The sequence below is a fragment of the Urocampus carinirostris genome, chromosome 1 (genome assembly GCF_059441175.1).
Source record: "Urocampus carinirostris isolate Australia breed hairy pipefish chromosome 1, RoL_Ucar_1.0, whole genome shotgun sequence".
NCBI classification, from domain to species: Eukaryota; Metazoa; Chordata; class Actinopteri; order Syngnathiformes; family Syngnathidae; genus Urocampus; species Urocampus carinirostris.
This window is the reverse complement of record NC_142349.1, coordinates 60,365,700-60,384,612: the sequence shown is the minus strand read 5'-3', so window position 1 is coordinate 60,384,612 and position 18,913 is coordinate 60,365,700. Positions and strand designations below refer to the sequence as shown.

General features: G+C 37.6%; 1 protein-coding gene across 1 annotated transcript in view; it reads left to right on the top strand.

The window, feature by feature from the left end:
• The window catches only part of LOC148376454 (arf-GAP with GTPase, ANK repeat and PH domain-containing protein 3-like), a 165,608-nt gene extending 150,283 nt beyond the window's left edge, over positions 1 to 15,325 (top strand). Inside the window, exons 17-18 of the mRNA XM_088347315.1 lie at positions 10,564 to 10,819; positions 13,132 to 15,325. Of these exons, the coding sequence (XP_088203441.1) occupies positions 10,564 to 10,819; positions 13,132 to 13,356 (481 nt within the window). The 3' untranslated portion in view covers positions 13,357 to 15,325. The remainder of the gene's footprint in view (positions 1 to 10,563; positions 10,820 to 13,131) is intronic.
• The last annotated feature ends 3,588 nt before the right edge of the window (positions 15,326 to 18,913 follow it).

The window sequence follows — 18,913 nt, the reverse complement described above, 5'->3', positions numbered from 1 at the left end:
GTTAGAGCTTGTAGAGCATGACGGGGGACTAATTCGGAATGGCAACACACTTTAACACACAGTAGTACACTTTATTTTTGTCTATGATTGTCTATCAAATCGTCTTTCAAATGCCATTTTTACTCTTTACCCAAAATCCTTTAGCCAAGTTGTCCTCTCAGTTGCTATTATTTGTTTGGTTAACCATTAAAAGTCCCTAAACATGGTTATTTAATATACCATAAAAAATCTTGACTTTTCTAATAATTATGCTCATTTTAAATGTTATACATTAGTTTGATTATATTGTAAATGGTTTTCCTTGCAAAAAAATAATTTAGCTCATTTTAGACAAAAAAAGGAAAGGAATAATCATGTACGATCATGAAAAAAAATCATTATTTTAATTTAAATTAAATTAAATAGGAATTTGTTTTGTGCAAGATAAGTAATAAAATCTACTGTCATATAATTTTGCTCATTTTGAGTATTATGTTTTTATAGACATTTTATAGAAATAAAATGATCTTTCAGATTATTTTTCAAAATGTATTTAATCTTAATTTGTTCGCTAGCAAAATATGAAAAAAATATTTTAAGTACTTTTTAATAATCTAAGTAATGAAAATAATCCATCTATCCCATTATCTGCACCGCTTACCGTCAGTAGGGTTGCGGGGGTACTGGAGCCCATCCCAGCTATCTTCGGGCAGTGGGCAGGTGACACCCTGAACTGGTTGCCAGCCAGTCACAGGGCACACGCAAGCACAGGTAGAACATGCAGACTCCACACGGGGAGGCTGCGGTAGCTGGACTTGAACCCTGAACCTCCGCACCTAGCTGCCTTGCGACACATGAAAATAATCAATAAAACCAAAATAAATGACGACTATTTTTAGATTATTTTTTCAAATTTTTTATTATTGTCATTTGTTTTCCTGGTAAAATAATAAAACAATCTGCTATCATATAATTCTATACTGCAAGTATTATTTTTATATGAAATAAGGAAATGTAATACATTTACATTTCATAAGTAATGAAAAGAAATAAATATTGTAAAATTGTGATCATCTTGAAAAATATTTGAGCTAGAAATATAGGAACATTTTGTAAAATTTGCAGATAAATATATTTTCATGTGCAATCTCCCTGTTCTTTTAGCTTGTACTGTACCTCATTTTAAATATTAACTTTCTTATTTGACACATTTTGATAAAATGAGAAAATGATTTTCCACTTGCTGTATATTGTAAATTTAGCAGTTTTTTCATAATAATAGTAATTATGAAAAAAAGCTCATAGAATTTATTTATTTATTTATTTTTTGCATTGTAGTCTTTTGAGGGGGAGTCAAGTAATAATACAAGAAAATGAGTCAAATTGTCTAATATTGCAGTTAAGTTTGCTCAATTTAAGTGAGTATTATTTTTATGAATTGAAAAAAAAAAGTTCTTAAAATGAAGTAGAATTAGTTCGTCCAAAAATGATTTGTCAGCCAAACAAGAATGTTGAAATATGTTCCGTCTATGTCTAGCTGATGTATTATTATCATTGTTATTACTTTGCACTGTAAAGTCATGTCGTTGTCCAACAAAATAATATTTATGTCCGCTAGGTGACTACTTGGAATTTTTACCGCATGATGAATGTAGGGTGTTGTGATCACGTGCATGTCATGAAAAGTGTTGCTAGGAAACTGATGAAAACACATTTTATAATGCCAAGTTTTAACAAGCATCTTAGTTGCTGGTGATACTGACCGCATAGCGGTGTTAAAACATTTCTGGCACGGTTTTGCACCTAGTGACGCACTTTGGAAAAAAACAAAGTAGATATTGAATAGTCCTTTTCGAAAAAAAAATAGATATTTCAAGTACATTTAAGTCAATTTGAGGCGAGACTTGACTGTCAATGCTGCCCTTCTCTAAAAATAGATAAATAAAGAATATTTATTCAATATCGAATGTTAATTTTGCAATTTTTTTTGTTATATGAAACGTTCTATTTAGAGTTTTGCGTTGTTTCTCTCTTATTTGGAATTAAAAGGGCTTCAATAGACGATTATTATTAATCTGTTGATTATTTTATGAGTTGTACTATGTAAACTAAAAATGTTATTTTTTCGATATCTGTATTCTGAAACAGAATATTGTGAAAAATAATTATTTAGTTACAGCTTTAACTCATTTGTCAGGAATTTGGCAAAAATGTTCATTCTTTACATTAAATCGCTGAGGTCAACCTGAAACAATCTTCTGCAAAAAATACAGATGCCTCAAATTGGTCAGTAATACGTAGATATTGTGTAAAAATAACACGAATGCTAAATGTTTTTCAAAAGCATTAACTCTAGTCATTTGTGACCAATAAAGTCGGGTTCCAACCACAAAGATAATCGGCCCTTATCGTGATTTACAATCAAATCCAGCAAATACAAAGGCTGCCCTACTTACGAACGATATATATACACATATATATATACACATATATATATATATATATATATATATATATATATATATATATATATATATATGTGTTTAGGGCTTGTATAAGTAACCTGTATTGTTTTGTATTAGGAAATAAACCTTTCATAAAATAATATCCTCTATAAAGATAAATAAAGTGAAGTTTAACTTACTTTTGGAAGATGGGCTTCAAGAGTTAGGCGACTTCCTCCTCCATGGTAAAAAGTGGCTGAAAAAAAGCGATCCAACCATTTTCTCAACCGCATATAGCTTTCTTATCCCACTTTCATTTTAAATGAAACGGCTCGCCTCTTCTTTACACTTTACACCGACTGAATTGAATGTCAAAGTACTCCGTGTGCTGGATACACAGTATAGAATGTTTACACGAGAACTAGGAAGAGATTCCTACACACACACACACACACACACACACACACAGGCCCGTGCAAGACATATCAGAATAAGTGTCCAAAATATATACAAATAAATATATTACAAAAATATACAGTTGCAAATACATATTATACATGGTTACACATATTTACAAAGAAAGACGATACACTGGGAGAGTTTTCAAAGGTTTAATAATAATAATATAACTTTCATTCCAAACGGTGCCTGACAGGGCAGTTAATGGTAGCAACACGCTAGCAACACGCTCGCAACACAGTAAACAGGTCTGTTAAAAAAACATACCGTACTTGTAAAAATCACGGTAAACCGTCCTCATCTTCCTCCTTAGAACTGAAGCCATCAAAGTCGTCTTCCTCAGTGTCGGAAAGAAACAGTGTAATATAGACGTTGTCCCACGCTCCCGCAGCCGGACTCGCACTCTCATTGTCGCTGGAACTTTCATCCACTCCTGATTCTGTGCCCTCCTCTCCGGCACGCAGCAGACTGGCTTTTCGGAACCCGTTGGTTATGGTGGATTTTTTGATGCTGCCCCACGCTGTAAGGATCCACTGGCAGACTTGCGAAAAAGTTGCCTTTCGCACGCGGCCAGTTTTAGTGAAGTTGCAGTCTTCCTCGGCGCATATATTCCACCGGTCTAAATCTTACCTTTTGTACTCGAGCGCCGCTGGCGGCCGTTTGAAAGATTACATGAATTGGCCGCATCACTGAATAAGCCGCAGGGTTGAAAGTTTGGGGGAAAAGTAGCAGCTTATAGTCCGGAATTTACGGTATATACACATCTACACCTCCTGATGATCTTGTGACGGGACCATACCACTGAAGTTTCCATCCACTCACAGTTGACAACAGTTCTTCGTAGGGTCCAATGTCCCCTCTGATGGTGTTGCCCACTGTTTGTCACATGGACTAAGTAGCTGATGTGGTTCCCTGAATACCACAACCTTAAAGGTGATTTGATACAAAGAAAGGGTTCAAGGGAGGGCTTTTAAAACGTATTTAAACTTAACCAATCAATAAACTTATCAGTTAGTTGTTGATTAATCTATTACTTTTTGAAAGTTTAAGTGTCAATCTAACATTAAAGTGAAGCTAAACCACAAATAAAAACAGCCACTATGTCATATATTCAAACCTTGTACTTTTGTCTCAGGTATATTTAAGAAAATTACACAATTTTTCTCAAAGCCTCTGGGTGAGGGAGTCTTCCCTCTGCCCACATCTCCCCAGGTTTGTTTTGTTGGAAAAGTGTCCTCCGGGCCGCTTTGTGCAAGCTCTTGACGTCCTCTTAATGGCTCTCGCAGGCCTTTTTCTTCCCGTTTGGCATTTCAGCGTTAACTTTCTGCCTCATTTAACTTCTTCCAATTCACCCGTCCGACACATTCAGTCTCTCATTCAAAGTTTGGGAGCCCGCTGATTTACATTCGGAGCCCCGTCCCAAGGGTTGTAAATCATATAGCGTTTTTCAACTTAATTTGTTGGCCCAAGAATGAAGTTCTCTCTCGCCGGAAATGGGAGAGGAGGGCGGCACGGCCCCTTCCTGCTTTGAGGCCAATTGATTTGCTAACAGGCTTGTCCCCTCTCACACGGTGAGTGACGAGGGATTGATGGTCTAACACCATAAAAGTGGCCAATTGCCTGCCATTAGCGCGCTATTGTCGTAGGCACAATGGCGCCGATCCTGAGAAAAGGGGCTCCTTATGTTTGAGCGAGGGCGACGGCATTTTCCGAGGCTTTTTCCCAATGGCCGTGACAAAAATGAAGCGTATGCTTATCGACATGAGTGGCTTTACGAGGTTTTCGTAGTTCATCAATTAGCGCTTAGTCTTCCACGTTGAATCCTCGTTTTTTTTTCTTCTCATCAGGCTTAATGTATTATATATAAATCTCCTCACGCCCCCTGATACTGTTTTGATATACAAATATCCCAAGAGTGTATACTTTATCTTCTGTTCAGTGTACAATGAAATCCAGTGGGTCACATGTCTCAGTAAATGTGCAATGACCGATGAAAAAAAGGCTTTATGACAGGGGTCGGGGTTCCTTTTTGACCCAAGGAGCCATAAAAGCCAAAATATTTAGGTTTAGTTTTTATCTTATTTATTTATTTTTTGAGAGCGAGCCACACCATATATTTTACGACAAAATTCATCAGAACGATCTCTAGACAAAAGCTGATTATTTAGCACACTTTATTCATTTAGTGATCTGATCAAATGTATGAAATAATAATAATAATGCCAGGGCCTGTGTCCGATGTATATATTAATAATTTATTATTGTTTTATTTTCAACACAAGGATACTGCTGGAAGTGTGAATTTCCCTACGGGGATGAATAAAGTAAAGTTTGGCAGATGATTTTGCTCATTTTGAACATATATGTTTTTAATGTATTTCTTTTTTTCCATTTTCCAGGTAAATTAAAAAAAAAATAGTCCATCCATTTTCGGCACAAGTTATCCTTAAAAAAATGTGAATTATCTTACATTGGGAAAAAAGTTTGGGGATGTGGAATTTTAAATTAACACTAATTGTAGATTAATGGTTTTTTGTCATTATGTGAATCTTGCTTATGGATTAAGGGTGGTATACAGTATGTAAGGTACCAGATTCTAAAGTTATCCTCTTCAATACAAAAAAACTAGGGATTGCTACGCTAGTTGATAGCAAACTCAGGATCCTTCTATAAAAACTGCAAATCTGTTGATTGTTACAAATATTGAATGTTATATGTAAACCAAATTTGTACATTAATGTTTTAGATGATTCTTGATTGCATTTTTTTAAGTGGTAGCATGATCTTAGAATCACTTTCAACTTAAAAATAACACTCGGAAATTATAATAGGAAAAACATTTTCAAATGTGAAAACCTTTCTTATCCATTCTGAAATACGATTTTTAATATACTCTAAATTCTGACTACTCTTTTGATACATTTTGAACACTGCGCCTTTGAATACAGCGCTTTTTTTCTTCCTGGAGGCATGTCGGAAAAAGGTGAGCTGCTACGCGGAACTGTCTGAAACATTTATGATGCCCTTTAAGAGAAGTAATCTTTCAATTTTTTTCTAACATTATTCATATAATACATAACAGGAGCAAAACAGAAGGTTTAACATTACTTTATTGAATATTTACAAAGATCTGAATTGTATAGTAATGTAAGTTCTCTTTCTTCATCATTTGCATCAATGTCAGGTCGCTTTTATCCCCTAAGAAAAATACCAAGCGATTGCAATTATGTCCAGTACCACGGCAACCGCCAATGACAACAACACAAAAAGACACTTCTGTGTTGTAATCTGGCACTATTCTCCTCAGCATGGTTGCCCTGGTTCTGTCATCTAGAAATAGAGGGCTCACATTTTATGTGATGCAACCCTCATAAGCGCTTCCCTTCGGCGCAGTATGTGCGCGTCGTTGTAATCGCCATCTTGAATGGTCACATGATACGAAAACACATGACGTAAACAACTCTGAGCCAAATTTAAAACGACACAGTTGAAATGGCGTCAGGCATTTCTTAAACAAAGTTTTGGACGCTAAATTCTTGAAGATCGTTCCAGGTGTGCGCCAGGCTTCAATGTAAGCAAAGGATATGAATTAGTACATTGTTATGGCTGCGTGAGCCCTGTGATTTAAATGCAATGCGGCTCTTAAAAGACAAAATTGAGTTACGTTCTTAAAGTTGAGCCTGCGGCTTTTCATCCAGTGCGCTCTGTAGTCCGGAATTATGTTCTATAAGTATAAAATCACTTTCAATGATGTGTACTATTGCAATGGTGAGTCAAAAAAACACCTCAATTATTATATTAGGCTGATGACATTGTTAGGAAATTCCCACGTCAATCTTCACAGAGTATTATTACTTCTGTTAAGGCAGATAGCGCCACAGAATCTTTCATTAGCAGCGCGGCTAAATGTCCCAGAGTGTGAAAGGAAATGAAAGCCGGCGAATGTCAACTCCCTGGAGAATCTTGTCGCTCCGAAACGCTAACTTCTGTCACTCATCCGCACTAGCGAACAACGGCCTCCGCCAGTTTTATCGGCAGCTCAGGGGGCCAGGAGGTCAGAGGCTCACTGGGCATGCTCAGTCATTCACAATTTTATATTGATTTTTTTTTTTTATCTGTATACTCGGCCGAAAACGATTGAGATGGAGAGCAAAAGATGACGATAGAGGACAGAGCTTTCTCCAGTGTTCTATTCTCTGGCTTCCGGATGGTTTTGAAGGAGCCCCCCCCCCCCTTGACCATTCCGAGCAAATCGATAGCACCGGACCACCGGGTCTCCCCTGGGTGGCGCCCAGACACACGGCTTCTTTTGTGGGAGGGCGTCCACCGTTTCCGACTGACAGACGCCCGATGATGAAAAAAATAAAAAAGTGGTATTGTCCGCCTAAAACGCAAGCAGAGAAGACGTGTAACCTTTAGAAATCGACCCCTCTCCCCCACTTATTCCACGTCACCCTCAGGCTTCACTGGTTCTATAATTTTCTGGGCAGATCTTTGCAATTCTTTACTACCTCTTGATTATTTTTATAATCATCAAGTAGGACTAGAGCTAAGATTAAAGAGTTTTTAGCAGAGAGTTAACGTAACATAAGGGAACAAGGAGTGACCTAATCTGCAACCTCTGACAAAAAAGGCTTTGTATAACGAGTTTCTCGACAATTTGCCACAGGTTCGGGTAAACAGAAATGTCCGTCATTTCCTCTGCGTGAACTACCAGCCCCCGATTTGGAATACGAAGAATGCCATGTTGATTGACCAGTATGCAAATATTTTAACCTAAGACACACCTAGCAAACACAGTACCCTCGCTACTTTGCGCTTTGGTTATCATTGGTTCACTGCTTTGCGGAGTTTGAATTAAATTGTCTTTATTGTCATTGATACCAACGTATCTTGCATTGTTTTCTGCATCAGGCAGCTGAGAGCAAATGCTATCATGGGGGCGGGTTGAATGTGTTTGTTCATTGGGTGGACGTGACTGCATGTGTGCGCGACTGTGATGGGCTGATGCCAGTCAAACAGCGGGTCGGGCGCACCAGTCAATGTGGCCACAAAGACAAACAGTGAAGCATGCCGACAGATAGTTTTTACAGCTAGTTGCATTGAAAATAAATTCATCATTTAAATCGGTCTCAGAGGCAAGTCAGGAGAGCGCAAAGAAATGCTGATAACTAGTGTGTGCGCCTTGGATTGTTGTTGGGTCCGGGAAGCGACTGAGGCTGCGTCGGGAGAGAGAGATTTTATTGAGTATTTATAACAAACTCACAATACTTGCTATAATCATACACACAATACTGTTTGTCTCCTACAAATTAAGTCCTCAATGTATACATCCGAATTCAACAGCAGTTTTCAATCAAAAACACTACACTTAACTTCCTGTATCATCAGCCTCAATGCTAGTTAAATGAATACAAGCGAATGCAATTTGGTCCATTATTGCGGCAACTACCAACAACCAGGGTTGGTTAGGGTTACTTTAACCTGATTACTTTCAATTACTTTTGGATTACCAAATATGCTAATAAAAGACAAAAGAAACTAAATATGAATAAAATTACTAAATTTTGTGCAGGCTTGGGGAGTAACGGAATACATGGTACGGCAAAAATGATGTTGGCAATCTGTTTGGATTTATTTTCATTTTGTTTCTGTCGCATTTTATGTTAGTTTTGCCGGAGATCAAAGAGATCAAAGCCAGGAGAGAAAGCTTACCACGTGTTGTGAGTCATAATTTTATTCATATTTAGTTTATTTTGTCTTTTATTAGCATATTTGGTATTGGAGTAATCTAAAAGTAATTGAAAGTAATCATGTTTAAGTAAACCCTACCCAACCCTGCCAACAACACAAAAAGACACTTTGGTGTTGCAATCTCGCACCATTCTCCACAGTATTGTGGCCCTCCTGCTGTCGTCTATAAATATTTATTCTATCTATCTATCTACCTTGGTCATATCCCTCAAGAGGGGTGACCGAAAGCAAGCCAAACACATACAATAACAAAGAAAATAAAAGGGAAAACAATAGCAAAAAACACACACAACATTTTTTGGACCATGGCCAACCCAAATGCCCAAACACCCAAAACAAGTTAGACACCTCGGCACCTAAGTTGGTCACGCTTTCGTCCCTCCAGATGAAACGGGACACAAGAAAGCGGCCAAGTCACTCGGGTTAGGGTGACACAACACATTCCTTTGTTCAACAGCAGGGCCCGACAGCTCTCACTGGTTTACCCCTGCCGTATCATACAGGTGACCTGCCCATTCCTTATAACGCGTCCAAACATTCCACTATCCTTTTAAAACATAGGGTCTAGAAATATAGGGCTCACATTTTACTTGACGCAGCCCTCATTCACGTTTTCTTTCGGTGCAGTAGTAAATATGTGCTTGTTTTTGTAATAACTATCACACTTGTTAAGTCCCCCAATTTGGTCGGGAGACTACCGCTTTGGCTACGATTCTCCCGTCTACCGATCTGAGAGCAACATCTACAGATTTCTAAAAATTTCTTTTTTTTTAAATTTTTTTGGTCGCTGAAATTTTTATGTGAACAAAGTTTTGCCGATTAAAATATAGCCGAATTATCCATAGTCTTTATCATCGTCTTTTTCGCCGTTCTGCACCGGAAAAAGCTTTGATCGAGACTCGGCAATCATAATCTCGAACTCCACGTGATCTCATTCTTTCGAGAGCAGCAGACAAATAAGAGTGCTACCTATGCCTATGTTAAAGAACACCAGAAAATTTTGAATAATTAAACATAGTAATAATCACATGGGAGCAGCACGGCAGCGCAGTGGTTAGCGCTTGTGCGGCACAGTTCATGTCATGGGAACCTGTCGTGGGTTCAAATCCAGCTCCAGACTTCCTGTGCGGAGTTTGTATGTTCTCTCCGTGCTTGCGTGGGTTTTCTCCGGGCACTCCAGTTTCCTTCCACGTTCCAAAAACATGCATTTCAGGTGAATTGGCCGGTCCAAATTGTCCCTAGGTGTGAATGAGCGAATGAGTTGTCTGTCCCCGTGTGCCCTGCGATTGGCTGGCAACCAGTTTAGGGTGTCCCCTGCCCACTGCCCGGAGATGGCTGTGATGGGCTCCAGCCCCCCCGCGACCCTAATGAGGATAAGCAGTACGGCTAATGAGATGAGATGAGATAATCACATGTAAACATAAAATAACAATAAAGTAGATTGAAAAACGAATTTTATTGTTCTTTTCAAATAATAATAATAATCGCGTCCCCAAAAAAAAATCTCCCGATTTCCCATTTCTGAAACTTAACATGTATGATCACAACATAGGCCAAATTCAAATGACCCCAAAATGACACAGCAAAATCTTAAATTTGAGCGTGCGGCCTATTAATTAGTATTGCTTTATAGTCCAGAATTTGCTGTATTTTATGGTAAATGGCATTTCTATAGCACTATTAACCAGGCACTGAAGACCTCCCAAAGCGCTTTGATATGTACTTCACACTTACCCATTCACACACACACTCACACCAATTCCGGAGTCTACCTGTTTGTTGGGAGCATTAGAAGGTTGAGTGTCTTACCTAAGGACACTTTGACATTCAACTCTGAGGAATCGAACCTGCAACGAGCGCTCTACCTCCTAAACTACTGCTGCCCGATAGCAGTGGCACACCTTGACCTGTTCCTCCATCTCTTCAGGGAGGAAAAGGAGCGCTGGATCCGAGCCAAATACGAGCAGAAGCTGTTCTTGGTGGCCCTTCCCCAGTCGGACGTGCCGCTGGGCCAGCAGCTACTGCGGGCGGTGGTGGAGGACGACCTGAGGCTGGTAGTGGTTCTGCTGGCCCACGGCAGCAAAGAGGAGGTCAACGAGACCTACGGGGATGGAGACGGACGCACCGCCCTGCACCTCTCTGCAGCCATGGCCAACGTGGTCATCACGCAGCTGCTCATATGGGTAAGTGGCGGCAAGGACACTAAACCTGCTTGAAACAAACCCACTTGACTCATTGATTTGTTTGGAGAGGTTTTAGAGGGAACGGAAGGAAATCCACTGTATCTAAATAACCTCCAAAGAATACATTCCTCAAATAAAACACATTTCTAATTTTTAAAAAGAAAAAGGTTAAAAGAGTAAGAATACTGACTTTGGTTACTTAATAGAAAGAATATGAAATATGAGAAATTCTGATTGCAGTAGAAAGGACTGTACACTGATTAAATTGATTAAGATTGGTTCTTTAAATCTATAATTAAAATATCAAAAGAAAAAAAATAATTTTCTGGTATTTTTTTAGTAAACGTTTAGAGTTTTATTATTATTATTATTAAAATTTTACTGTTCACTTTCTATTATTTTCAACCAAGAATTTGTGAAGAATTCTCGAAAGATTTCACTCTTTTGCATTTCTATTTTAGACTTTTAAGACCTTTTGTGCATATCAAGGTTCGTTTTTTTAAAAACAATAATAAAAAATAACAAAATTTCAGCTACGTTATACCATTTTGGAAAATATAAATTTATAAATAAAAAGATAAAACTTTAAAATAAAAGAAAATATTATATTTTGTGTTTTTTATCATAATTATTTTATTATCAACAAATTAAAGCTTGTCCTTGTCATAGATTTGTTTACATTTTTTATTATTATTGTTATTCGCATTAATACCATTAGCGTTATTATATAAGTAATAAAATGTGAAATTAATGTTTGTCCCTGTCATGTTTTTTTACATTATTTTTGTGTGTTTTTAGTGTTAGCATTACTATAAGTATAATTCCTAATATTTATACTGCAAACTTTCAACACATTTGGTTTATTTCAAAAGTAATTGGTAAAAAGATTTTCTTATAAACAGTATTTGTCTTGGGTGATTGATTAATGTATTTATTCTAGCTAAACATTAGCATTGTTTTAACTATCTGATAGGATTATTCTGTTTTAAATATTGCAGACTTGCAAAGGTGATTACAATCAGATCAGCAATGTTTTCAATTGATTAATCGTTGCATAAATACGGTAGTATACCGTAAAACCTCATTTAGTAATGTAAGCGTATAAATACTGTATGCATTTTCAACCCTATCCATCGTATTATGTGGTATATAAGGAACCTTTTAAAATTTCTTACCAATTTTGGGTTTTCAGGCCTGCCCTATATTCCCAGGGTTCCTGCGGATCCTTGAAAAGTCTTAAAAGCCATTAGATTTATTATTCTGAAAATAAGGCCTCAAATGGCTTTAAAATGTCTTAAAATCCAATTTTGCAAAGTCTTAAGAATGTGAATACATTAACAAGATTTATATTTGTTTTGAAAACAAAAAAGATGAAGTAACATTTATCAATTTTAATTAATCAATCTTTTTTAAGATTGATTAATTAAGGAGGTAGAGCAATCGTTTTAGGATTAAGGGATCCCAGTTCGAATCCCGGCTTGTCCATGTTACATGTCAAAGTGTCCTTGGGTATGACACTAAACCCCACTACCCCCAATAAGCAGGTTAGCGCCTTACATGGCTGCACAGATCACGGCTGCTATTGGGAAATGTGAAGCACAATGTAAAGCGCTTTGGGAAGTCATTGACTTGAAAAGTGGTATATAAATGCAGATCATTTCAATGCAGATCATAATATTTCACCAATTTGTGGCAACATCGCATGACCACAATAATGGAACTATCAAAACGGTGATGTGGTTTCAGTCGGGCTTTTCAGAGCAGACCCATTGGTTACGTCTACCAACAATACACATATCAACTTAGGACAGAAACGTTTACCTTGGACCCTGGGAACGTTTAAAAATGTGCAAAAATAATGGGAAGTGTCTATTCGCTGTCAGTTTTTGCCATGGAAAAAGTTGTGCTAGGTAACGAGTACGAGGCACAATTTAATGTGTGCAAGAAATATTTGTTTTTTGTTTTAATTGTTTTTTTGGTTGACTTGGTCATAAATTGGATTTTATAAGGCATTAAAACGTCTTAAAAAGCCTTGAATTTTTTTGCCTTGAGCTGCAGGAACCCTTATTTTGTCGGTCCTAATTATTAGAGGTTAAAATAGTCTTTGTCATCCACTAAACATCATGCCAGTTAGAAATCAAATTTCCTAGAAAATCACAATAAACTATGACTCAGAGGGTCTTGGGAGGCTACCTTGAGAACACCACGTTGAAGACCCCTGAACTAGACTAATTTAAGGAGCATTCATGTCCCAGAGAGAAGCAGAAATTGAAAATCTCGTCAATTTTTTCCCGCTTTTCCCTTTTTGATAGTACGGCGTGGACGTAAAAAGCCGCGACGCCCGCGGGCAGACGCCCCTTTCGTACGCCCGGCGAGCCGGCAGCCAGGAATGCGCCGATATCTTGCTCCAGCACGGCTGCCCCAACGACGCCGGCGGCCCCGCTGCGGCACCGTCCGGCGTCACCAACCGCAACGTCAACCCCAACATCAACAACAACGCCCAGTGTGAGCTCAACCGCAGCATCAGCATCATGTAGAAGACCACGCCCACTTTCACCTTCACACCACGTACCACAAACCAAGACGATGGAGGCATGTCAAAATGGGACGGATGATTTGTAAAGTTTGTTCTTTTCCTTTTTACGGTTGCTGACGTTATGATGAGCTTTAATCGTGTTTGATTTTCACCCTATGGTGCCCCTCGCCCCCTACGATCCTTCTCAGTGTTCCAGAAAGTCCAACTGTTGCTCGGTCTAAGGCTTTGTTTGGTTTCAGAATTACATGTCAGGTCCGGTAAAGCTCACGTTTATGGTAACTGTGGATACAATTTTTGCCATTTTTCGGCTCCAAAAATGTCACACATTTGTTTATTCGAATTTTTGTTGTTTTTCTGAAATAAATGTATGTATGATTACTTTTTTTATAGATATGGGAGGATCCATTTTCAAACCAATTGCTTTTCTAAATCCATTCATTTAACAAACTTTCCATTATCTGCGCCGCTTATCCCCAGTAGGGTCACGGGGGTGTTGGAGCCCATTCCATCCAGTGGGCATGGGACTATTCACTCACTCATCCACACCTAGGGACAATTTGGACTGGCTAATTAACTCGACAGTTTTGGAATGTGAGACGAAACCAGGGTGCCGGGAGGAAACCCACGCCGGCACGGGGAGAACATGCAAACTCCGCATAGGGAGGCTGCGGTAGCTAGAATTTAACTGTGGACCTCCGTACTGTGGGTCTGCGCGATAACCACCCTGATTGGGAATTTTTTTTTCAAATTCTATTGTCTTCAACTCTTGTGTGAAATATATCAAAAATACACTAGTGCTGTCAGAATTAAAGCTTTAACCTCCTAAGAACTAGGTTTCACATGCATGGACATAAATCCTTATCAAGCAAGAAATTCAAGTCTCAAAGAGGTTAACTGAGAATGCTTTAGGGATGGTTTAAGTCATTAGTTAAAGTTTTACCACTGCTTTATCTGTTGATTTAAAACAGTTAAGGTAGTTTGAAGTTAAACAGATTTGATCTCTAAAGTGCCTTTGAGGTTAAACAGCTAACTCAGTGAAAGTGTTATAGCTTTAACTTTTGATATCAGTTTTAAAAAAGTATTTTTTTTTTTTATATAAATTACAAAATCCTTTTTAAAATGTATGTTCGATGTTGCTATAAATCAAGAGTTAAAGCTTTAAAGCTGCTTAACTGTGTATTTAATACAATGTTGACTCTTAATGTTTAAAAGCTGCTTTCACTATGTAGATAAAATTGCTTTAAACCTCAAAGGCTTTTTGAGTTAAAACCGGTTTTCAAAGTTAACTTAGTAAAGGCTTTAGAGCTTTAACTCTTAGCGGCTCTAAAAAAAATGTTTCTCATCATCCTGTACCTTTTCTACCAAATGTTGAGAAAAACAAAACGTTTATCTTGTTTTCCTTCCATCTAAATTACATAATTTCTTTTGGGGGTTGCTTTACGTCTTGAGTTAAAGCTTTAAAGCTAATTTAACTCTTGTTTTTAAACGGTTTTAACTCCGAGTTAAAACTTTTAAACTGCTTTTTAATTGAGTCAAAATACCTTTAAACTTTAAAGTGTCCATTACTTTTGAGTTAAAACTAGTTTCAACTGTTAACTCAGTTAAATCTTTAGAGCTTTAACTCTTGACAGCACTAATTTACAAACATGTCTTCATACTCTTCCCGCTTATGTTAAAAAACAAAACAAAAAAACTTAGTTTATTTTTTCTTACAACTAAATTACAAGGTTTATTTTTTTAAAGGTAATACTTTGAGGTTGCTTTACGTCACGAGTTAAAGCTTTAAAGCTGTTTTAACTTATCTAACCTCCTAATACCCGACTTTCTTGTGTGATGTGCATTTATGTCCACGCATGTGGAGGCCAGCTCTTAGTGGGTTAAAAGTGTTTTAACTCTTCATTAACGCTTGAAAATTGCTTTAACATGAAGCTTTAAAGTGCCCATTACCTTTGAGTTAAAGACAGTTTTAACAGTTAACTCAGAGTTAAAGCTTTAACTCTGGACATCAGTAAAATAAAATGTTTGTTTTTTTTCGTTCTCCTCCACATGCTCCACTAAATATTTAATCTAAATTGCATTTATACTGAGCTTCGGGAAACGAATTATCAAGTTTTAATATTAGTATGACCTATTTGTTGCTCTGTGATTATTTTTATTCTTTCAATTGCATGAAACCGCCACCTACACCCACAGTTGCCCTATCATTCCCATTAAAGTTTAAAGTTTTCAACAAGTATTAAAAAAAAAAAAACCTTCCGCATTCAGTTCTTAGAAATAACCCCAAAGTAGTATCAATTGCTCCGCAAAACGCATTCTTTCCGTTTCTCTTCATTGTTTCCGACAAAGCAAATTGCGATCAAGAAAAGCAAAAGACGGAGATCGTAAACGCAGAATAAAGGAAGTGATTGCAGGTGCTCCTCCAAACGTGTTGCGTGACGGTAGAGCCTCTTCAATCACAATTCATTCAAAGCGCCACAATTGCGCCATTAACCGCGCTTTTGTCACAATTAGATCATCGTCCTGCCCGACGTTTGATATATCCCTAGTGCGTCTTTACTGTTCTCCCCGTATAAAGTCGTCCTCAAAGGTGGAGTGCGTGGTTTGAGGTTTAAATTTCATTTTTATCTCTATTATGTGTTAACGAGGCCCAGCTGAGTTCAAAGAGCCTTTATATATTTTTTTCCCACCGCACCTATCTGTTTTTATATTTTTATAATATGTGTTCCGGCCACAAAGCGCATTACGCGTGGTTGTGGTTTTCTTTTGTTCCAGGATGAAAATGGTGAAAGTAAGAAAAGGAGTGTTTCACATACAGTCCAAATGCCAAACCAACCCCCCCCAAAAATGAAAAAGGAAGAGTTTATTCGAGCGCCTCTGAGACTTTCACATACTAAGTCACATTCACCACCTTGAAACTTGACCTTGTTTATTTTTGTGTCCACATTCGACCTTCCCGAGCGCCTCTTTGGACCGTTCAAGGGCGCAATGAACACAATTACATTTGCCTTTCAGGTCGGTTATAAAGCGGTTCGTTTATGTTTACCGCGTTTCCGACTTGCATTTTCTGCCTTGTTTGTATTTCTTGCTCATTTGGCAAAACTGTCCATTTACTGATTATGATATATGTTAGTAGATATACCAACAACAAGTTCATTTTTACCCTAACAATTTTTTTTTTGTTTAATTTTAGGAAACCTGCAAAAAAAAAAACATCTCAGCATATGTTTAATTTTTTAAATGATTTAAAACCATTTTTTTCCCGTTAAACTATAATATGAGATCCCTATCTAATGAAAAAAATGCATGTCTATAACTTTATTTCTCATTTTGTATTTACACTCATTTTTTCTTTATTGGGAAAAAAAATATTTTTTTTCCTCAAAAGTTATTTTAATTCAATGCTTTTGTAATTAATGCTTTTTTATTGGTTCTGGTTTTTGTTTTCCCCAAAATACCAATTTTATTTTCAGATTTAAAAAAAAAATAGCTAAAACTTGAACTTTCTCGTCTTTTCTTTTTTCGTACATCAATTTCTGGAATTTTATTTATTTATTTATTTTTATTTTTCATTCGGGTACATGATTTTTTTGTGAGTGTGACTCTTTTTCCAAAGAATAAATAAGTCTCTTGAAGTTTTTAAGTTCTTAAAAACGACATTTATTTTCTCCGAATTCATCCGATCATACATTGTTTTTTGTTGTTGTTTTCTGTATAGAAGAAAGTATAAACTATTTGAGGCTGTAAATCATACCTGCCTTCACATAAAGTATTGTACTCCCACACATGCACAACTGTCCTATTATAGTTTGTGCATGGGTATGACACAGCCATACCCATGCACAAATCCTACTTTACTCTCTCATTTATACTACAATACTCTCTTACTCATACTTGTATACATTCATACGTAAACTACTATCCTTTCTTTCATACACTGCTATAATCATACACACTACTATATTTTCACACACCTCTCAGTGTTGTTTTGCTTTGGGTATTTTTGGTAACCGTGACGACGCACAGTGACCTGTGTGGGTACAGTATATGTTGTACAGTTTGACGTCAAACTGGAGTTGCACACAGAATAGTAGCACATGTGAGAGAGTATACTAGTGTATGTGAGATAGTATAGTGTTATGTGTGTTTCAGTATAGTAATGTGTGTATGAGAGTATAGTAATTTTTGAGAGTGTATAGTATTGTGTGTATGAGAGTATAGTAGTGTGTGTATGAGAGTATAGTAGTGTGTGTATGAGAGTATAGTAGTATGTGTATGAGAGTATAGTAGTATGTGTGAGAGAGTACAGTAGTGTGAATAAGAGTACTATAAGATGAGTGAGAGAGCTTAGTAGTCTGTATGAGAGTGGGAGTATAAATGAATATAGTACTGTTTTTGTATGGGTACGACTGAACCTGTATGAGAGTATAGCAGTATAGCAGTGTGTGTATTTCAATAATTTATAGTTCAATGTTTTGAGAAAGGGCACACGGGGGAAAAAAAAAACCATAAAAGTGAAATGAAAAGTATAATATAAAATGTAAGGCATTGGATAGATATATATATATGTATATATATATATATATATATATATATATATATATATATATTTATAATAAAAGTAAAGTGAAACACACAGGTAGCCAATGCAGCAATTTTAAAGCTAGTGTAATGAGATCCCATCCCCTGTTAGCACATGTGTTGCTGAGTTTTGTAGTAGCTGCAATCTGGCAATTTTCTTTTTGGGAAGCCCGGAAAGCAGGGCAACAGTAATCTGAACAAGAAGATATAAAAGCTTGCATCAGCACCTCCATGTTTGCCTGAGAAAGAGATGGGCAGAGTTTGGCTATATTCTTGTGAAGATAAAACCTAATTTTTGTTAAATTTTGATAGGTGGAAAAAAACTTCTCGGGGTCAAAAATAACGCCCAGGTTTTAAACAGAATCTAAAGACCTAAAATCTTGTAGTTAAGTTAAAAGTCCCCAATCTTTGCAGTGATTATGTGAGGTGGCAGGTTTGTTGACCTAACTCTCTGGTGAGTCAGAGAACTGTGTTGATCCACTTGAGAGGTCCATGTCACGACTGTCTTTACGGAGATGGGGGGGAATGGGCAACGAATTGAATCCTCTCCTAGTCGCTGTGGAGCCGGGGTGAATAAGGGGATCGCGCAGCTGCAGCGCCGGAGTTGGTGAGGCCGACAACGGCCGCTAATCCCAGGGGATGGAATTCCTCGTTATCTCGTGGGTCAAAGCGATTTCTGAGTTCAATCTCCAAATGGTGTACACAATGGTGTGCATCCTTCCTACCCTGGAGGGGACCCACCCATGACGGTGCTGGGCGAACTTTTGGTTTAGCCTTGAGTCTCGACCAGGAATCGTTTGTAACAGGAGAGCCTGCAGTAGGAACAGCAGGTCGTCAGGTCCAATCCAATCTCTGTGTGGCCACTGCAGATTCACACCAAGGCGGAGGTGCCGGTGCACCCCATGAGGGGGGCAGCAACTCGCCCGGCTGGGGTGGAAGCGTTGATTGCCAAGGGTAGAAGGCTCAGCAAAGGCAGCAGC